The 21,644-nt window shown below is 48.8% G+C and overlaps 1 protein-coding gene and 1 non-coding gene across 9 annotated transcripts in view; one reads left to right on the plus strand and one right to left on the minus strand.

Moving 5' to 3' along the window:
- The window catches only part of ASH1L (ASH1 like histone lysine methyltransferase), a 180,454-nt gene that overhangs the window by 154,718 nt on the left and 4,092 nt on the right, over positions 1 to 21,644 (plus strand). For 6 of the 8 annotated variants that reach the window (XM_032318697.1, XM_032318701.1, XM_032318699.1 and 3 more), the window contains 13 exons: positions 6,644 to 6,752; positions 7,154 to 7,318; positions 7,478 to 7,572; positions 9,476 to 9,633; positions 10,791 to 10,943; positions 14,057 to 14,111; positions 14,193 to 14,325; positions 16,019 to 16,267; positions 16,748 to 16,834; positions 17,660 to 17,750; positions 18,496 to 18,634; positions 18,742 to 18,914; positions 20,063 to 20,229. In XM_032318697.1, coding sequence (XP_032174588.1) covers positions 6,644 to 6,752; positions 7,154 to 7,318; positions 7,478 to 7,572; positions 9,476 to 9,633; positions 10,791 to 10,943; positions 14,057 to 14,111; positions 14,193 to 14,325; positions 16,019 to 16,267; positions 16,748 to 16,834; positions 17,660 to 17,750; positions 18,496 to 18,634; positions 18,742 to 18,914; positions 20,063 to 20,229 — 1,774 coding nt within the window. Of the gene's footprint in view, positions 1 to 6,643; positions 6,753 to 7,153; positions 7,319 to 7,477; positions 7,573 to 9,475; positions 9,634 to 10,790; positions 10,944 to 14,056; positions 14,112 to 14,192; positions 14,326 to 16,018; positions 16,268 to 16,747; positions 16,845 to 16,890; positions 17,632 to 17,659; positions 17,751 to 18,495; positions 18,635 to 18,741; positions 18,915 to 20,062; positions 20,230 to 21,475; positions 21,561 to 21,644 lie in introns of those variants that run through there. The other 2 variants (XR_004280171.1, XM_032318703.1) reach the window with 2 other exon arrangements.
- LOC116576860 lies at positions 1,388 to 1,494 on the minus strand. Its single transcript, XR_004280319.1, has one exon. It is a non-coding gene; the product is annotated as a U6 spliceosomal RNA (small nuclear RNA).

Below are 21,644 nucleotides of genomic sequence, written 5' to 3' on the forward strand. Positions count from 1 at the left end.
AGATAATAGAAGATTCTGGGAAGATGGTGGAGTAGGAAGCATCAGGAGTCTTATCTCCTCTTAGATATTTACACTGGCAGAATCTGGCTGATGGAACAATTTTGGAGTCTGTTGAAGGCTTGCAGCCACTAGCGGAGGCCCGAGATGGTAAATTGCCTTCCTTTTAGTCAGTTCAGTCAACTTCAACTGTTAGAACAGTAGCAACTCCCATGCCTACCCCCAGCCACATGGACGGTAGCTCTGCATGCATTCCAGCAGCTTGCACACAGATTGCAGATGCTAGGATGGCTAAGGAAGACCCTGTCCTCCAAAAATGGTGAGTCTGGGCTCTGATTGCTGCTTCTGATCACAGAGGTGCAGACAAAGATGAGCAACCATTGTGGTGGCCCCTTCCACCGTTGTAGTAAGCTCCTCTCCTGCCACATGAAGTGACTTCCAGGAGACTTGGAAGAGCCAGGGCCCTATTTTCTCCCCTTCATTTTTCACTTTTCTTTTTTTTTTTTTTTCCTTTTGGGGGCCAGACATTAAAGATTAGGGCATGTGAGCCTTGGGGAAGTTGGGAGAACCTTATTTCTAGACATACCACATTATTAGGTCCAAATTTGCAGTATTCAAGAAAAAGTCACATGGAATACAAAGAAACGGAAAACTGTGGCCCATTCAAAAAAATACAGTCCAAAACAATCTGTCCCTAAAAGAAGACTCAGTGGCAAATACGTTAGACAAAGATTTTATAAAACACAAATCTCCAAAGGTGCTCAAAGAACTAAGGGACAGTATGGAGAAATTCATGACAATAATGTGTGAGCAAAATGGAAATATCAGTAAAGAGATAGAGAGCAGAAGGCATCGATAGTCTGAAAAGTACCATAATTGAAATGAAAAGTTCACAAGAGGGAATCAGAGGCAGATTTGAGCAGACTGAAGAAAGAAGCCATGAACTTCAAGATAAGACAATGGAAATCCTCAAGTCTGAGGAAAGGAAAGAAAAACCTTGAAGGAAAGGGAACTGGCCCTAAGGGACCTCTGGGACACCATCCAGCAGACCAACATACACATCGTTGGTGTCTGAGAAGGACCAAAGAGAAAGAGGCAAAGTGTTTGAAGAAATATTGGTTGAAAATTTCCTCAGCTTTATGGAAGCGGTGAACATGAATAAGCTCGAAGCTCACTGAACTCCAAGCGAGGTGAACTCAGAGACACACAGCAGGAAACACAGTCAGACTTCCCAGTGATAAAGAGCAGATCTTGAAAGCGGCATTAGACAAGCAAGTCATCACATACAATAACATTATGTGCAGATTTCTTAACCAGAAATTTTGGAGGCCTGGGGTGCCTGGCTGGTTCAGTCAGTGGAGCCTGTGACTCTTTTTTTTTTTTTTTTTTTTTAAATATGGAACTCTTCACGAATTTGCGTGTCATCCTTGCGCAGGGGCCATGCTAATCTTCTCTGTATCGTTCCAATTTTAGTATATGTGCTGCCGAAGCGAGCACGGAGCCTGTGACTCTTGATCTCGGGCTTATGGAGTCAAGCTCCATGTGGGATACATGGATTACTTAAAAGTAAAACCTTGAGGGCGCCTGCATGGCTCAGATGGTTAATAAAGGAAGAGGTATTTCACTCCCTGATTTCAAACTGTATTACGAAACTAATAATCAAAACAGTATAGTATTGGCCTAAAAATGATATGAATTGAACAGAGAGCTCAGAAATAAACACATGCTTGTATGATCATTTAATTCACATCAAAGGAGCCACGAATATATCGTACAGAACAAGAAGTCTATTCAATAAATTGTGTTGGGAAAATGGACCCCTGTCTACACCATACACAAAAATCAAGCCAAGATGTATTAAGGACTTAAAAGTAGCACCTGAAATCATAAAATTCCTAGAAGAAACCATAGGGGTAAGCTCCTTGACATCATTCTTGGTGAAGACTTTCCGGGGTTGACACCAGAAGCAAAGGGCAACAAAAGCGGAACTAAGCAGGTAGGATGACATCAGACTATAAAGTTCCTGTGCAGCAAAGGAAAATATCAACAAAATAAGGCAACCCACAGAACGGGAGAAAATATTTGCAATTCATATATCTGGTAAGGGGTGATACATGAAATAAAGAATTCCTGCAACTCATAGCAGCAAAGCCCATCACAACCGAGTCTACAATAATACTGAAGATTTTTTTTTTTTTTTAAGATTTTATTTATTTATTTGACGAGAGAGAGAGATCACAAGTAGGCAGAGAGGCAGGCAGAGAAAGAGAGAGGGAAGCAGGCTCCCCACCAAGCAGAGAGCCCAATGTGGGGCTCAATCCCAGGACCCTGATATTAGAAATAAATTCAGCAGTTACAGGGTACAAAAAGTCAACACACAAAAATCAGTTGCCTTTCCATACACAGTGAACAAAAGGAAATTACAAAAACATTTCCATTTACAACAGTACTCAAAAGAATAAGATACTCAGAAATTAACCAATGAGGTGAGAGAATTGTACCATGAAAACTACAAAACGTTGCTGATGGAAAGTTAAAGAAGGGACACCTGGGTGGCTTAGTTCAGTGCCTTCAGATCAGGTCATGTTCTCAGGGTCCTGGGATCAAGTCCCACATCGGGCTCCCTGCTCAGCGGGGAGCTGCTTCTCCCTCTCTCTCTCCCCCTGCTCTTTCTCTTTTTCTCTCTCTATGAAATAAAATCTTTTTTAAAAAAGATAATCAGATTGAACAGCTTTCTATTTTTGTAAATTTTTTAACTTTAAGTATTACATAAAGACACAGATTTTAAGTGTCTTTTTAAGTGTACATTTTTACAAATGTATACACCCATACAACCCACATCCTATCAACATAAAGAACATTTCCATTGTTTCAGGCTTAGAATCTTGCCACCTCAAAGGCAAGCAGTGATGTGGTTTCTGTCACCAGATCTGTTTTCCTGTTGCAGAGCAGCATGTCTGTGTAGTCTGCTGTCTGGCTTCTTTCACGTAGCAGGTTCTTACAGTTTATCTGTGTTGTTGATTTGTTGATGTTTTTTCTGGACTAATGTTCCTTTGTATAAATTCACCACAGTTTGTCCGTTTTCTTGAACTTCTTTTTGGAGAGTTAAATAAAATGAACAAATTCCTTGAGAAAGCCCAACTTACAAAATGGCACAAGGAGAAAGAAAAAGTCTGAATGTCTGCCAGTGAAGCTGAATGTATAATTAACAGCTTCTGACAAAAGAAGCTCCATGCTCAGATGTCTTCACTGATAATTCTTCTGTATACTTAAAGAAGAAATAATGGCTATACTACCAATATCACATAAACTCTTCCATTTTTCTTTTTTAAGATTTCATTTATTTATCTTGACAGACAGAAATCACAAGTAGGCAGAGAGGCAAGCACAGAGAGATGGGGAGGCAGGCTCCCCACCGAGCAGAGAGCCCGATGCGGGGCTCGATCCCAGGACCCTGGGATCACGACCTGAGCCGAAGGCAGAGGCTTTAACCCACTGAGCCACCAGGTGCCCCAAACTCTTCCATTTCTTAAGGCTAGTATAACCTTCATCGGAAACCTAACAGCATCGTTAAGAGAAATAAGAAATCCGGGTGAAGATCTCCCATGAACATAGACATAGAAATCCTGATTAAAATATTAGCAAATGGGGCGCCTGGGTGACTCAATGGGTTAAATAAGCCTCTGCCTTCGGCTCAGGTCATGGTCTCAGGGTCCTGGGATCAAGCCCCACATCAGGCTCTCTGCTCAGTGGGGAACCTGCTTCCTCCTCTCTCTCTGCCTGCCTCTCTGCCTACTTGTGATCTCTGCCAAATAAATAAAATCTTAGGGAAAAAAAAATTAGCAAATCAGCTCTAGCAATATGTAGGATTAATACATCATGACCACATGGGGTTTACTCCAGGAATGGTTGGTTGGTTTAACATTCATAATCAATGTAACTTACTGCATTAATGGAATAAAGACAAAAAATCATTTATCATCTCAGTGGGGTAATAGAAAATAGAAAAAGCATTTGATAAAATTCAGTAGTGTTTACAGGGGTACCTGGCTGGCTCAGTGTACTGTTGGAGCACGCAACCCTTGATCTTGGGGTTGAACTTTTTTTTTTTTTCTTTTAAGATTTTATTTATTTATTTATTTAGAGCAAGCACGTGAACAGGGAAGAACAGAAGAGAGACAAGCAGACTCCCTGCTGAGCACAGAGCCCAACATGGGGGCTAACCCCCCCCCCCAAGAAAGTAGCACTGGCTGTAAAGGAACGGATAATATTAAAAATTTCATGAAAAGATAGTATTATGAGAGTTAAAAAGCTAAGCCATACGCTGGGGAGAAGATATTAACAATATTTATCTGACAAAGAACTTTATAAATCCAGAATCTACAAATAAATAGGAAAGCCCAATTTTTAAAATAGTTCAAAGAATAGGCACAGTGAAAAGACTGAACAGTGTTCAGAACAGAGAGAACTGGATGGCTCAGTTAAGTGTTGGACTTTAGCTCAGGTCAGGATCTCAGGATCGAGTCCCGTGACCATCTCTGTCCTCAGTGGGGAGCCTGGCTCACCCTTTCCCTCTCCCTCTATCACTCCTGCTCCCTCCCTCTCGAATAAAATCCTTTTAAAAAACAGTCAATACACATAAAATAGGTGTTTAATATCTTTAACCATCCAAGAGAAATACTAACCTGTGTTGGAACATGACATGTTCCCCCACAATGGCTACAGAGACAGAGATTGCCGAGCACGCAGTCTGACACAAGTGCTTGTAGGTGCTGGTGGGCGTGTGTGCGGGTGTAGAACCACGGCCGGAGAAAGCTTGCCCATACCTGTCTTGGCTAAACGTGGCCCGTAGCTCCGTGGCCACACTCCCGAGTATGTCCCCAGCAGAAGTGAGCGTTCACCTTCAAAGGCGTGTGCGGGAACACCCACAGAAACATCTTCATAACAGCTGAGAACTACGGGCGGTCCGGATACTTACCCGTAAGACAGGAGTCCAAGTGGTGCTGTTCACACAGAGTAGAGCTGATCGCAGCCATAGTAACACCCAGTGGGGGAACGAAGCTTGTGGTTGTGTCTCCTCCAGTGAATTACTCTGTATGATTCCGCTCATGTGATGTCCCAGCGACGCCAGACTAGTCAGTGGCGACAGAGTCACAGCACATCCTGTGTGGGGAACACACTAGCTGGGAAAGAAAGGTTTCTGGGAGGTTGCACAGGTGTAAAGACAACTAGAAGTCAGCAAGCGAACTGTACATCTAGGAGTTGTGTGTTCTACGCCATGTAAGACCCCCCAGGGGCACCTGGACAGTTCATTTGGTTACGTTCCTGATTCTTGATTTGTGGCCCAGGGCATGATCTCAGGGTTGTAAGATCAAGGCCTGTTTCGGGCTCTGCGCTGCACGGAGTCGGCTTGGGATCCCTGCACCTCTCCCTCTGTCCTCCTCCGGTCTCCTCCCTCCTCTCCTCTGCCCCCCCCCCATTCTCTCCTCCTCTCTTCCCCTCTCTAAAAATAAATAAGAATCCACAAACATTTTTTTAATAAATTTTTAATTTATTTCATTTAGTAATCTCTACACCCAACATGGGACTTGAACTTACAGCCTCGAGATCAGGTGCAACATGCTCTTCCGACTAAGCCAGCCGGGCGTCCCACCAGTCCCCCCAGGTTTTTAAAACAGTACAGTGTATAATCAGATTTTTAATGTCATGGTGTAGACCAAGGGTCCACAGACTTTTGGGGTGTGCCGGTAAAAATTTACAAAGACGTGGGTGGGTTTTGCTGTAGTTTGCCAACCACTAGCATAGACTAAAAATGCTTTCTGAATGGGCGGGGGGAACCTGAATATATTAGAGAAATTTCCATTTCATAAGGATAGGATCCAAGCTAAACCTTAGTGTTTCCGACATTGGCAGGGAGGCAGCAGTGAAGCAAGAGAAGAAAATCTGTGGCATCAGGGTGCCTGGGTGGCTCAGTGGGTTGAGCCGCTGCCTTCGGCTCAGGTCATGATCTCAGGGTCCTGGGATCGAGTCCCACATCGGGCTCTCTGCTCGGCAGGGAGCCTGCTTCCCTCTCTCTCTCTGCCTGCTTCTCTGTCTACTTGTGATCTCTCTCTGTCAAGTAAATAAATAAAATCTTTAAAAAAAAAAAAAAAAAATCTGTGGCATCAGACAGCCCGCATTTGAGTCCCCTGGTTTGAATGCACTTCCTTGCTGTGTGACTGAATAAACTGTCTAAGCCACAAATACTTCCTGTATAAAATAGGGATCAAAGTACCCATCTCATCGGCATAGAAGACAGACACTGAAAGTACAGAGACTGGCCAGGAAACCCCAAGTAATTGGACAGATAAGCAAAGGCACATTTGAAATCAGCATACCATTTCAGGCAGGGTATTACGGAACTCTGCCTTTGGGGCGCCTGGAGGGCTCAGCTGGCTAAGCAGCTGCCTTCGGCTCAGGTCATGATCCCTTGGTCCTGGGATGGAGCCCCAAGTTTGGTTCCCTGCTCAGCATGGAGTCTGCTTCTCCCTCTCCCACTGCCCCTGCCACCTGCTCATGCACACACCCTCTGTCTTTCAAATAAATAATAAAATCTTAAAAAAAAAAAAAAAAGAATCTCTGCCTTTAACCCCCTCCTGCTCCGTAGGTCTGTCAATGGCGTGTACCGGATCGGACTGTATGCTCTGAAAGACGTGCCAGCTGGTACCGAGCTCACTTATGATTACAACTTCCATTCCTTTAATGTGGAAAAACAGGTAAGCATAAGCCGTTCGGGAGGGAGCTGGGACTTTGCCACCGCACCAGGCACACCACAGGCTTTCTTGAACGTTACTGTGTACAGCCGATGAGAAGTACGCTGGAGAAGGCAGGTTCCAGCCCACTTTCCTAGGGCGCCGGCTCAGAACTCTGTAGAAAGAGACTCTCTGTAGTGTTGGGTTTTGGTCAGTTCTTAGCCGGCCTAGTGAAGAAGTTTTCCCAAAGTTGAATCTTCCCTTTCCATGGAAACACATATTTATATTTATTTTACTCCCAGTCGCTTTACCTCTGCCTAAAAAATTCTTGACTGAAACTGTCAGGCGTCCAGATGCTCGGGCGCGCTGTTGGAACTCGGCAGTGAGGCTGCAGGCTGAAAGCACGACTCTCTTTCCTTTCAAAGCAACTGTGTAAGTGTGGCTTCGAGAAATGTCGAGGAATCATCGGGGGCAAGAGTCAGCGCGTGAACGGACTCACCAGCAGTAAAAGCAGCCAGCCCGTGGCTACGCATAAGAAGTCCGGACGGTCGAAAGAGAAGAGGAAGTCAAAGCACAAGCTGAAGAAGAGGGTGAGTAACAGCCTCATTCCTGGCTTTCCCGGCACTGCTGCCCGGGGCGGGTGCAGAGAGAAGGCGGCCCTGGAGGGCGGTCTTAAAGCCGTCCCAATGCCCTTCAAGGGGGTTCCCTTGATCCTTTCTTTCCTGCAATCCGGTCCCTGTGTTTTCCAGAGAGGCCACCTCTCCGAAGCACCCAGTGAAAACATGAACACTCCAGCGAGCTCGGCCCCGCAGATTCAGATGAAGCCGATGTCTAATCGCGAGAGGTAAAAAGGAGGTTTTCTTGCCTTTGTGTGATTTGCTTGTCACTTTAAAAATCATTAAACATCCGTAAGGTTGAGTCGTTTCTCAGGAGGTCATTAGCCAGGAATCGGGATATGTAAATTTGGATGGGGGGTGGATACGTGTTTGTTTTCCCCAATTTCTAACTGAAATTTAGCATTTCCTTCAAATATGATCATAGGCAAAAAGAGTGTGTGTGTGTGTGTGTGTGTGTGTGTGTGTAGTATTTGCAGTTTCCATGATTTTATCACCAATGTTCACAAAATATCACGTGATTTCTACCTTGAAATTACTGTTTTTAAACCTACCACTAGCCACTAGAACTTGTCATGTGTTAAAAAAAAATCAGTGTTTACTTCTGTGTCACAATTTTGGGGTTTTTTTAATCTTGTGAAAACAATTTCAGTGTATTGGATTTCCTTTTAACCCTGTGTATTAAAAATTTAAATTTTTAAATGTAAATTTTTTTTAATACTTTAAAACTTGGTTCAGGGAAGGATGACACAGGCTTCATCAGACTGCCAGATTCCCTGCTTTGTTGATAAATTATTAGAGCAGTAAACAGGGTCTGTAGTGACCATATTCGCTCTTCCCTGTACTCGGGTAAGATTCGTCCTTGTCAGGAGTGAGCGAAGTAAATATGCATGTGCTGAGCTCCCGGGTCCTGGGACGCACCCTCCATCTTCCCTGGCCTGCTCCAGTATCTTAGAAAGTTCGTCAGCATTTGTAACTTCACTGTGATCTTGGCCCCTTTTGTCCCATATCACTTGAGTCATAGAAGTTTTAAACTGGAGGAAAACAGAGATGATCTAGTCCAGCGGGTTCTGCTCCGGCTGCGTATTGGCCGGGAGCGGTCAGCGCCTCCCGCCGGCCAGGCTGCTCCGCACATCTCTGACCTGGAACTTTCAGAGGTGGGACCGAAGCTTTAGTAGTCTGTAAAGCTCCCCTGATGATTTCAGTGTGACCAGGTCAGGAACTATAAAATTGGTCCAAGTTTAGTTTACTGAAGCCACGGTTTGAGACTTACCCAGTGTCCCATCTGTCTATGTGTGCACTGGGGTGGGGATCAAATTGTGGAGTCACCACATTGTGTGGGGTCCTTGAAGACAGACGTAACTTACCATAAGCTCACAGGTCTGCGTGGGGCACTGCATTACATAGGGTTTGCCCAGGCCATACCTGTCTCACGTGTCTCGGCCTTGATCTGCCGGTCCAGTCCTCCTTCTTACAGCTAGTCCTGAGCCCACGCTTCGTCTGGGCGACTTCAGTGAGAATTCGTGTACGTACTCGATAAATCACAGCCTTCGAGTCAGGCTGTTTCACTTGCTAGAGTTTCTGCGGCTTTTAAGTGGTATTTGCCAGATGCTTACAAATAGTGCAGGGGAGTCTTTATGTTATATGGAGAAAAAAAAAATGCAAAACTGAATTGTTTTCCCATATATAATATATAATTATTTTATAATAGGTGGGTTAACTGATAATTATTGATTTATATCATCGTAACAGTGGTTCTGGGGCACCTAACTGGCTCAGCCAGTAGAGTGTGCAACTCTTGATCTCTGGGTTGTAATTGCAAGCTCCACATTGGGTGTTGAGATGACTTAAAAATAAAATCTTCAGGGAGCCTGGGTGGCTCAGTCAGTCAAGCCTCTGCCTTCAGCTCAGGTCATGATCCCAGAGTCCTGGGATCGAGCCCCATGTTGGGTTCTTTGCTCAGAGGGGCATCTGCTTCTCCCTTTGCCTGCCGCTCCCCCTGCTTGTACACACGTTCGCGCGCGCGTTCTCTCTCTCTCTCAAGTAAAATCTTTTTTAAAAAGTGGTTTACAGAGAGTGGGCATGTAATAAATACTATTGAATTAATGAATAAAAGACCTTCCTTCCTTCTAGGAACTTTGTGTTAAAGCATCATGTATTCTTGGTCCGAAACTGGGAGAAGATTCGGCAGAAACAAGAGGAAGTCAAGCACACCAGCGACAACCTCCACTCTGCGTCGCTCTACAGCCGCTGGAATGGCATCTGCCGAGATGACGGGAACATCAAGTCCGGTACGGCTGGAAACAAGTGCACCTGTTGGTTCCGTAGTATTGTCTCCCACTGGTTATTTTAGTTGCTTTCATTCTATTCAAGGATTCTTTTTACTCTGGACCAAAAAAGCTAAGATCCCAGCATACAGGCATCATTCAGCTGCTCAGTTTCCTAGTCAGTGCTCGAGGGAGTAGGAAGAATCCCCTTCACCAGCTTTCCAAACACCACCTGTAGCCCGAAGCGTCCAGTCACGTGATCGGTAGTGGGCCCCCCGCGCCCCTTCCTACCTGGACTGTGACTTGCATATGGGTAAATCGTGACGCTGCACGCGGGAGAAAATGACAGCAGCGTAAATTTGAAGACTTCTTTCCCCCCACGTTCAGATGAGCACCGTGCGCACAGACCTCCAGATTGCTGTTCTCTGAGCTTCTTGAGTGAATAATGTAACCGCTTTCCTGAGTTCAGATCTGTTGTCCACTGGCCTGTCCAAGTGTCTTTTCTAAGCCAATAGAGTTCAAGAGCGCTCGCTCCTCGTTGAGCCTTTCCTCCCCCTCACGAAGTAGAAGCGTTGTGCGTGGTGTATGAGGGGAGCTGCTTGCTCTGTGCGAACTTGGTCAGTGGGGAAATTTGCCTCCAGTCCTGTCAGTAACTTGACGGGCATGAAGTCTCCGAACCCCAGTTAGGTCCAGTCTCCTGTAATAACAAGTACTTCCGGAGTCTGGTACAGGTCCTGGTACAGGTCTGGTACAGGGCTTGCGCTCAATGCATGACAAACAGTCCCTCGTTTAATCTGCACAATACCTCCTGAGGGGAGCACTACCGTTATTTCCCCTTTGCAGCCCAGAAGCTGAGACAGAGAGCCTGAGGAACTTGCCCGAGATCACGAGCTAGGAAGTAGCGAAGCCAGAATTCAAACACAGACTCATTTTGGGGCACAGGCTGGCAGCCGCTGTACTGCCCAGTGTTGGGTCAGAGATCGGGCGCCTCGAACATGCAGCTTCAGTCTCTGTGGTAAACTCCAGCGTTTCCACAGATTTCTTGAAAGAGGAGAGAGAGAACTCCACCACTAATCTGCTTCATCACTTCAGGGGAAATAGAGCAATGGCAAGAACCCATGGGGGAGAAGGCCACGTGGCGTTCTCTTTTCCTAGAACTGATTGTCACTGTGTCCTTGCAGACGTCTTCATGACCCAGTTCTCGGCCCTGCAGACAGCACGGTCGGTTCGCACAAGGCGGCTGGCAGCGGCGGAGGAAAACATTGAGGTGGCGCGGGCAGCCCGCCTCGCCCAAATCTTCAAAGAGATCTGTGATGGCATCATCTCCTACAAAGGTGACCCCGCTCACCCCAGAGGCTTTCTCCTCCGCTTTTCTGTAAAAATCCTGCCACTCACCCTCACCTGAGACCCCCAAGACCAAGAACAACGGACCGACCGTTCAGGGCAAGGGGTTTAGGAGGCTTTTCTCGGTCTTTCTTTTGTCCGCATAGAATGCATAGGACTGGTTTTAGTCTTGGGGAAGTGTTGATAGAATCTAAATCCTTTGGGGGCACCTGGGGCGCTCAGTAGATTAAGCCTCTGCCTTCTGCTCAGATCGTGGTCTCAGGGTCCTGGGATCGAGCCCCACCTGGGGCTCTCTGCTCAGCGGGGAGCCTGCTTCTTCCTCTCTCTTTGCCTGCCTCTCCGCCTGCTTGTGATCTCTCCCTCTGTCACATAAATAAATAAAATCTTCAAAAAAAAATCTAAATCCTTTGATCTTCTATGTCAGTTTTCGGTATTTATTAGAATTTTATTAAAGTTAAGTACTGTATTTAGAAATCACGTTTTTTAGCTATAGGATAGAAAGAACAGGTCTCTGTCTTGAATGTCATTTTCCTGAATGAGACAGTAAATTAGCAATTTAAGGAAAAGGTGTTATGAACATGTGATTTCAGTGTTTCTTAACCTTTTATTTTTTTAAGTTTTTTGTTTATTTGTTTTTGTTTTAAGTAATCTCTACACCCAGTGTGGGGCTTGAACTTAAAACCCTGAGATCAAGAGTCGCATGCCCTACCGACTGAGCTTTTAAAGCATTTTCATGCAAACACCATTACCTCTCCTTTCCTCTTTCAAGAGCCTTTAGAGGATGTGACGGGGGTGATGGTGGGCAAGGAGAGTTTTAACCTGGGGCGGTAGTGCGGCAGTGTTTGTGACTTTCTGACCAGGAAACTTGGAGATGGTTAAAATGAGAGCTTTTAACAAATAACTGTAGCTTTTTGCCCTCAACTTTGCTCGCTCTCCCTCCTCTCCCTCGATTCTGAATAATTTGGTTTCCCTTCCCTGTTCCTTTTCTGGCTACTACTTATCTCTGTATCTCAGTGGCTCTTTGCAGTTTCCTTAACCTAAGGAGATAGAGAAGAAAGGGGAACTAGCCTGTCCTAACGTGTAAAGGCTTGTGGCACCTGTTCTCTTTCCATTCCAAAAAAAGTCACCCTGCCCATGGCCAGCCGGGCCCGTGTGATTTACTGTGAAGCTGCAGCCAGTCCATCGACATGTCCCCACATTCTGGGCATGAAGTAATGGGCTTTTTCCCTCACTGTTGTTAGAAAGTAAAGTAGCCTGTGAAGGTTCCCCAAAAAGTTAAAGACGGAAGCTCATGATCCCAATCCTCGACAGACCCCCTGCTCAGCTGGGATCCGGCTTCTCCCTCTGCCTCCTGTGCTCCCCCTGCTTGCGCATTCACTCTGTCCCGGACAAATACTTTTTTTTTTTTTTAATCAAAGATGGGGGGCACCTGAGTGGCCTAGTCAGTTGAGTGTCCAGCTCTCGACTCCAGCTCACGTGGTAACATTTTGATCTCCGACTTGTGAAATCAAGCTCTGAGTCAGCCGTGGGCTCAGCACAGAGTCCCCTGGGCGTTCTCTCTCCCTCCGTCCCGCCCCCGCCCTGACCCACCTTCGTACTGACTTCCCTCTCTCTCGGATAAATAATACATCTTTTTTTTTTAAGATTTTATTTATTTTTTTGACAGGGAAAGCATAAGCAGAGGGAGGGGCAGAGAGAGAAGGAGAAGCAGGCTCCCCACTGAGCAGGGAACCCAAGGTGGGGCTTGATCCCAGGCCCCCGGGATCATGACCTGAGCCGAAGCCACACACTCGACTGACCGAGTCACCCAGGCGCCCCAATAAATAAATCTTAGGAAGGAAGGAAACAAAAGTAAAAAATAAATAGAAACACCATACGACTCAGTAATCACATTACTGGGTATTTGCCCAAAGGAAATGAAAGTACTAATTGAAAAACATACGTGCACCCCTGTGGTTTTCACAGCATTATTTAGAATAGGCAAGAAGTAGCTTCCGTGTCCATCTGTAAATGAACAGATAAAGCAGAGGTGGTATGTGTGCAATGGAATGTTTCTTGGCCACGAAAAGGAAATCTAACATGGATAGACCCTCAGGGCATTATGTTTCGTGAAATAAGTCAGACAGGTACCATGTGATTTCACTCGTATGTGAAAATTCTTAAATACAGAGAACTGGTGGTTGCCGGAGGGGAGGGGTGAAATAAAGGGGATTACGCAGAGACTTGCAGTCACAAAATAAGTCAGTCACAGAACGGAGTACGGCGTAGGGAGTGCAGCCCGTCATACTGGAACAGCTCCGTGTGGCGGCAGACGGGGTCTGCGCTCACGGTGGTGCGCGTCGAGTCCCACACACGGTTGTCAGATCGTGAGGTGGTGTACCTGAAGCTAACACTGTATGTCAGCTATACTTCAGTAATAAAATAGAATGTTTTGAAAGATTTTATTTATTTTAGCGAGCGCTCGCGAGCAGGGGGAGGGGCAGGGAGCCAGAGCGCCCGGCAGGCCGCACTGAGCTGGGGCTCATCTCCCGACCCTGAGACCCCAAGCGGAGCTGGAAGCTAGAGTCAGAGGCTTAACTGACTGAGCCACAGAGGTGCCCCAGGAAATCGAATGTTTAACAAAGAAAGTAGGTAAGGTAGCAATAGCCTCAGTTGTGGGTTGTTCACATAATATAAAGTAACTGTTACAGAAGATGGATTCCCGCAAGGATTTCCAGCTCTAAATCATTCATTACCTGGAATTTAATGGAACCCAAACCAACAGAATAATAGTGTGGCCGACGGTCCCCGAGCAAGAACTAGAAAACTCTGTTTGGCGAAGTCGTTCTTGGCTTCAGTAACGTTTGCGGAGCAGGGCGTCGCCCTCCGCCCCTCAGTCCTTCCCTGTCCCTCGCTGTTCCTGTCCCGGGTTGTCCTGAAAGCCCTCCCCTGCCATCAAGAGCCCACATTTCTGAAAAGTCCTGTACTTTTCATGGTTGCGCCTCAGAAAAAGCTTGGATTTTCCCCGCAAACTTCCTACGTGAGGGCTTCTGCGTTCTCCGAGAGGGTGCACGCCGGCCTCTCCCGGTCACACCGGCCTTCTGACCCCCGCCTTCTTTTGCAGATTCTTCCCGACAAGCTCTGGCCGCCCCCCTCTTGAACCTCCCCCCAAAGAAAAAGTAAGTTCACCAGCGTAGGAACCCGGGAGGTTTCAGTCTGCGCGCGGCCTGCCGGGTTGACACGCTGGCTTTCGGCTGCAGGAACGCAGATTACTACGAGAAGATCCCGGAGCCGCTGGACCTGGCCACTATCGAGCGGCAGATCCTCACCGGCCATTACAAGACCGTGGAGGCCTTTGATGCTGACATGCTCAAGGTGTTCCGCAACGCTGAGGTACCTACACTGACTTCAGACGTGGATTTAAGACGTTTATTTTGAAGGAGAGGTGGGCAGGGGACGGACTAGCTGGGGGGCGGGCGCCGGGGGGTGGACGTGAAGTAGAGCCCTTGTCGTGGTGAGCCCGGGGGAGAGGCGTGCGCGACGAAGCCCTGAGTGCTCCAGAAACCAGCCTCACAGTAGAGGTTAGATAACCAGAATTTCAATCAAAACTTGAGAAAAGGGTGCAGTCCGTGAAGCGTCCGCCTTCGCTCAGGTCATGATCCTGAGGTCCTGAGATGGAGCCCTGCGGCGGGCTCGCTGCTCAGCAGGGAGCCTGCTTCTCCCTCTGCCCGCTGCTCCCTCCTGCTTATGCTGTCTCCGTCGCAAATAAATAAAGTATTTTTTAGAAGTAATTAATAACTTCTTTAGAAAATTTTTTTTCTGGAGGCTTAAGATTTTTACCTTCTGTCAGCCTTTATATTTCTGGCAAAGGAAGGCAATAATTTTTTTTTTAAGATTCTAGTTTTAAAAAGAAAGGATTTTATGTCTTTATTTGAGAGAGTGAGAGAGCAAGCGTAAACGGGTGCGGCAGGCAGAAGGAGAAGCAGGCTCTCCGCTGAGTGGGGAGCCCTGTACGGGAGTCGATCCCGGGACTTTGGAATCATGACCTGAACTGGAGGCAGAAGCTTTAACTGGCCGAACCACCCAGGCGTCCCAAAAGACAGCAATATTTTACTGAGTGCCCTTGTGTAAAGTTTAGGTTTGCTAAATATTGTGGAGTCTTTATATATAGTAAAGACATTGATATCACTAGAAGGAAAGACTAAATTATACTCCCCAAAATGACATTTTCATAAAAACCTGATTTAGGGGTGCCTGGGTGGCACAGTCAGTTCAGCATCGGACTCTGGTTTCATCTCAGGTTGTGATCTCGGGGTCCCCAGGCCCACATTGGGGCCCGTGCGTGGGCGCGCACCCACATTCTCTCACTCTCTCTAGTTGAATAGATAAATCTGGGGGGAAACAACCTAATTTAGTTTTGAATCTTTCACACACTTAAGTCATAGCTGTAGTTTCTTTCCTCAAGGCAGTAAATACACGGGAAAGACGCAGAATTGTGTAGAGTAAGAAGAAATAAATCTGAAGGATGGAACTGGGGTTTAGGCTAATGGGTGGTAGATTACACTGGTGAGAAGGTGACCTTGAACCTAAAAAAGAAGATAGAATATTGTATTGAACATGGAGAAGATGTTTTTCAGTGATTTTGAAATCGTTGGAGAGGAATGAGACTAAAGGGCTACAAGGTAACAGGAGAATTGAGGTGAGGACCTGGGGACAGAAACAAGCAGAGTGGACAAGTAGGAGAACTCGGTGGGTGCTGGGCGCCAGCACGCTTTCTGCCCACCGCGCGCTTCCGTGTGCACAGCCTGCGGCTGCAGGACAGTGAGCGCTCACGCCGCCGGCTCCGATCAGGGTCTGCGGGGTGTGCAGGGTGTGCGGGGTGTGCGGGCCCAGGACGGTGGACAGCCGCAGAGGAGACAGGAAACGCACGCTCGGGTCCCCGTGCCTCCTGCGGGCTGTGCGGGCGGGCGGCGGGGCCCGTCGCTCTGACCTGAGACCCGCGCCCCGAGATCGGGAGCCGCGGCCCCACACACTGAGCGCCCCCCGCCCCAGAAGACCCACCAGGCTCTTCCCCGCTCTCCCGCAGAAGTACTACGGGCGCAAGTCGCCCATCGGGAGGGACGTGTGCCGCCTGCGGAAGACCTACTACAACGCCCGGCACGAGGCGTCGGCGCAAATCGACGAGATCGTGGGGGAGACGGCGAGCGAGGCCGACAGCAGCGAGACGTCGGTGTCGGAGAAGGAGAGCGCGCACGAGAAGGACGACGACGTGATCCGCTGCGTGTGCGGCCTCCACAAGGACGAAGGCCTCATGATCCAGTGCGACAAGTGCATGGTGAGCCCGCGCCGGCCCGGCCTGCGCTCGCCTCGCGGTGCACCGGGGGCCAATCCCCTCCGCGCCCCACACTTTCCCTCGCTGCGCGCCCACCTGCCCTCTCGGCCCGCGGGGCACCACAGGTCGGGAGCGAGTGGACGGGGCTTCCCACGGAGGAGCGTCCCGGGGCTGCAGCCTGGAGAGCATGGGGGGGAGGGGGGACTCACCCCTTCTGGCACCCGGTCCCTGGGCGTCCCCCGCTGGGCAAGGGCCTCCGCAGTGCTGTGTTCCGTGCTCCGCGCTTCCCCACACGTGCCGGGGCGGACCAGGCAGCGTACTTGGTTCAGGCAAGCTCCCCTTTCCCCAGTCTTAAACCATTTCTGACTTTACCTGCTTCTCCCTTAGTTCCTGTTGGACCTCACCCTGTCCTGCTGCTGAATTTTTTTGTTACTTGATTCTTAGCCGCAGAGCCTCCTCCCACCCGCACTCTTCTTCCCACAGGTGTGGCAGCACTGCGACTGCATGGGGGTGACCTCGGACGTGGAGCACTACCTGTGCGAGCAGTGTGACCCGAGGCCTGTGGACAGAGTAAGCTCCGTCTGCTGGGACTCTGATCTGCACGCAGGAGACTAGCGAGTGGGCTCTCACCTGCCCGGCTCGTGGGGCACCGCATTTCCCCCGATAAACCACTCAGCCTCTCTGGGCCTTAGTTTCTTACACTCTACACTAGGGTAATAGTGCTGCCCTTCCTTTTCCCAAGCATGTGGTCAGAGGGGAAGTACATTACGTAGAGGCCTCCGGAAGGACTGGTGCCGAGCACACTGTCAGCTCCCCACGCGAGTACACAGGCCGGTCCTAGGCCCACGGGTCAGGAGAGACAGTGGGTTGGGTGACTTGTCCAAGTTGCTAAGCGGGTTTTATCCTGGGTCTGCTGTGTCTGTGCGTGTGGTCTCGGGCAGGTGTTCGCTGTGAAGGGAGCCTTTGGGGCAGCGCTCCGGGACAGCGGTGTTGGCGTTCCGAGCGGACGTTTCTGTGCTCTGAGGGATGCGCTGTGCAAAGTCCGGTGTCCCTGGCCTCCGGGCACTAAATGCTGGTGGCTTCCGTGAGTCCTTGTGACAGTCACTGTCCCGGCTCACACGTGGTCGTGCTCCGCAGGGGTGCAGGAGCAGCCGGATGGTCCGTTCCCTCCGGCTCCTCGGGGCACTTGGCCTGTTGGTCTCGCTCTCCGCCTTCACTTTCCTAGTCCCGCCCCCGCGGCTTCCGTCTGGGTTCATGTGTGTTGTGTTGGCCTGACTGAACAGTAAGTCTGCAGTGGTTGCGAGTTCTAGGTTTGAGTTCTTTTCCTCCTGAATGGAGATCAGTAGGCGGGTGTAGTAGTCCCGGCCCTCACCCCCGGCTTTCCGTTCTCACCAGGAGGTACCCATGATTCCTCGGCCCCACTATGCCCAGCCGGGCTGTGTCTACTTCATCTGTTTGCTCCGAGATGACTTGCTGCTTCGTCAAGGTGGGTGCCCACGAGCTGACCCTGCTCCGAGCAGCGGGAGCGTCTGCTCTCTGTGTAGAAGTTACGGTCCCCGCATGACCACTCGTAGCAGTTAAATACCGTTGACCCTTGACCATGCAGGGTTCAGGGGTACCAAGCCCCCCCGCCCCACCCTGGATGCAGTCAGAAATCCACATACAACTTTTGACTCTCCAAAAACTCAACTGCTAATAGCCTAATGTTGACCAGAGCCTTGCTGGCATTATAAATAGTCGATTTTCACGTATTCTGTATGTTACATTATTGATATATCGGATGCTTATGACGGAGTAAGCTAGAGAAAAGGAAGTATTAAGAAAATCATAAGGTTTTTTTTACATTACACCCACAGTGCTGTGCTGCACTCATTAAAAAAAAAAAAAGTGCATATGACTTGAGCCGTGCAGCTCAAACCCACGTCATTCAAGGCTTGGCAGTACTGGTCTGCTATCCTTCGGTCCGTGGGCTTCACACGTTTTCCCCTCCCCCACATAAAACTAATTCAGAGAGACCAGGGTGTCAGTAAGCTAAGTTTCGGACTGAGAAGAACTTGCAGGATTCCAGGAGATGGAGGACCTCCCTCATGCCCTCCCCATAGTCCGAAACTGACGAGCATCGCCCTTACACCGCCCGTGGTAGCGCTCTGTGTCTGTCGTTTTAGACCTTGAGCCCTTCCTGTAGATTGAGTTCACGCAGGCATCATTGAACGTGTCCTGTGCCTCCCTAGGCGACTGCGTGTACCTGATGCGGGACAGCCGGCGCACACCTGATGGCCACCCAGTCCGCCAGTCCTACCGACTGTTGTCGCACATTAACCGAGACAAACTGGACATCTTCCGCATTGAGAAGCTTTGGAAGAATGAAAAGTACGTGTTGAGGTCCTCTCTCTTCCCCCAGCTCTGCCCTGCCAGCACCGAGCCGAGGATGGCCGAGGATCTCGCCAGTCAACTAAACCTCTCCCTTTCTTCCTTAGAGAGGAACGGTTTGCCTTTGGGCACCACTACTTCCGCCCCCACGAGACCCACCATTCTCCGTCCCGCCGCTTCTATCACAACGAGCTATTCCGGGTGCCACTCTACGAGATCATTCCTTTGGAGGCTGTAGTGGGGACCTGCTGTGTCCTGGACCTTTATACTTACTGTAAAGGTAGGTAACCTGAGCTGCTAAAGAAATGATCTCCTGTCCCCTATCCCTTCCATCTGCAGCTGCTGCTCCCTTCTTATGTCTCTGATAAAAGATTGTCCCAGGCTAGCCGTGAAGCTTCAAAGAGCCTTGTTTTCTCTTTCTTTTAGCTAGCACTTGGTGCTCATTTAATAAAGGTTTTCTTTTTCTTTTTTTTTTCTTGATACTCAATAAACATTAATTTCCCTCTGTTTTTAACTTAGTTAACATTTCTTTTTTTTTTTTTTTTTTAAAGATTTTATTTATTTATTCGACAGACACAAGTAGGCAGAGAGGCAGGCAGAGAGAGAGGAGGAAGCAGGCTCCCTGCCGAGCAGAGAGCCCGATGCGGGGCTCGATCCCAGGACCCTAGGATCATGACCTGAGCCAAAGGCAGAGGCTTTAACCCACTGAGCCACCCAGGCGCCCGTTAGTTAACATTTCTTAATAACGTCTGCTCCGCGTCCTAGTAGCGTCGTCACAAGGTACACTCTTCCAGCCGCCCATTCCAGAACCCCAAAGGCCGTCATCAACTCTGGACATGAAACAAACCCAAAAAGCACACTAGCTTTTTAAGCTCCGTGGTCACTGGCGTAGGCTGTGGAGTGCATCTGTTCTCAGACTCCAGCCCCACCACTTTTTACCGGTGTCCCTGGGCCGCTGGCAGGAGCGATTGGTGCCTATCATGGTGAGAAGCAGCTCACCTTCTCTGTTGTAGCAAATGGTCCAGAAGGATACGTACTCCATTCAAGCATCAGCCGCCTGGGGCTCCATCATTCTGGGGACTCCATCCCCTGGTTATGAAGTCCTCATTTCCAGATGTGCCCCCTCATTCGTCCTGCCTTTGCTCTCTCCTGGCGTCCGCATGCTGTGCTCTGTGTCCCTCAGATTGCTGCAGCACTGGGGTGAGCTGCCTGTCTGGTCCCCCCCGCGGCCCGCCCTTACACTCAGAGATACACACACCACTCCTCGCCCCCACTTCTAGCACTGCTGTCTGAGGACTCTGCTTTCTTCTGCGGTCACCACATGCCTCTCCGCGTCCCTCCCAGTGGTGCGGACTCCTCTCTGGGCAGCTCAGGCTTAAGGTGAAGGAGGAAGGCCAGAGGGTTCTCTAACCGCATCTGAACTCCTAGGGAGACCCAAAGGAGTGAAGGAGCAAGACGTGTACATCTGTGACTACCGGCTGGACAAGTCCGCGCACCTGTTCTACAAGATCCACCGGAATCGCTACCCTGTCTGCACCAAACCCTATGCCTTCGACCACTTCCCCAAGAAGCTCACTCCCAAAAGAGATTTCTCCGTAAGTCTCTTCCTCCTACCTGTCGTACAAGGGCAATGTCGTTCCCATGGGGAATTCCTAGGGTTGGAACCTTCAGGCTCTCTGCTACTTCATCCTGTTAGTCCATCCCAAACTGTAGGAATCGGTCTCTAGTTATTAGGATTTTTTTTCTTTGTTTTCTCTCTCTCTTTTTTTTTAAGTAGGCTCCATGCCTAGCATGGAGCCCAACACAGGCCTTGAACTGGTGACCCAGAGCTCAAAGACCTGAGCTGAGATCAAGAGTCAGACGCCCAACTGACTCGTCCACCAACGTGCCCGTTTGGGATTTTTAAACAGCAAACATACATTTATTCTGCGTTTCCCGGCACGTACATACGCTTGCTCGGCCTCTCTCGGCGCGCCCACACATCTGTTCGGCATTTTCTGACACGCGCACACACCTGTTCTGCACTCCCCGGCACGGGCTGATTCTCAGCGAGTCGTCAGTGTCCGCATTATCGCCAGGATTTCTTCGCTCGTCTCTCCCCGCTTCACTGGCTTGGCCCTTGAGCTCATGTAGTTTTTAAAGATGTTATTTATTTATTTGACAGAGAGACACAGCGAGAGAGGGAGCACAAGCAGGGGGAGCAGGAGAGGGAGAAGCAGGCTCCCCACAGAGCAGGGACCCTGGATCATGACCCAAGCCAAAGGCAGACGCGTAACGACGGAGCCACCAGGCGCCCCTTAGTGTAGTATTTTGTTGAGTTTTCATATCCATAATTTTAAGCAAGCGAGCCGAGAGAATAGCAAGAACCCTGAGAAAACTTCGGTGAAAATAGTTCAGGGCTTTTCCCATGTATCTCTGCACTTAAAATGTAAGACACCATCTTTATATAAAATGTGAAAAGTACAGAGGCTTTAAGAAAAAATTGTATATCATCCCACTACACAGAACACAACCACTGTTAACATTTTCATTTCTTGCCTTTTTCATATGCTTTTTCTTTAAATTGTTGAGAACACAGTGCTCCAGTCCTGTGCCATTCATCAGTCCGCAAAGGCTTTGGACGTCCGTCCGTCCATCAGTGCATTTGCTGTCCTGAAACTCTGGACTGAGCTACTCGTCCTTGACTCTGCTTTTTGTGGGCTTCTCAAAACTTGGGGCCGTCTTCCACTCTGTTCTTAACGTGTTAAGAATGTTGAGAACCCTAGAATGTTAAGAAACCATCTAACCGGAAAGAAACTCTATGTCCATTTCCCCCTATTGTTTTCGGATTTCTCTAAACAGTACTTACGGCATGTTCTCCCCACCCACCACCAAGCCCTGCCTCTCCTCTGGACTCCTTTGGTCTCGCTCGGGCAACAGCTCTCAGGTCAGCCTTGAAGCCCCAGCCTGAACTACTCGGGCGTTAGGATGGGGCGGACGGGACTGGGAGCCCGTCCCCCTCACCATGGTC

Source organism: Mustela erminea, chromosome 17, assembly GCF_009829155.1.
Source record: "Mustela erminea isolate mMusErm1 chromosome 17, mMusErm1.Pri, whole genome shotgun sequence".
In the NCBI taxonomy this organism is placed as follows: Eukaryota; Metazoa; Chordata; class Mammalia; order Carnivora; family Mustelidae; genus Mustela; species Mustela erminea.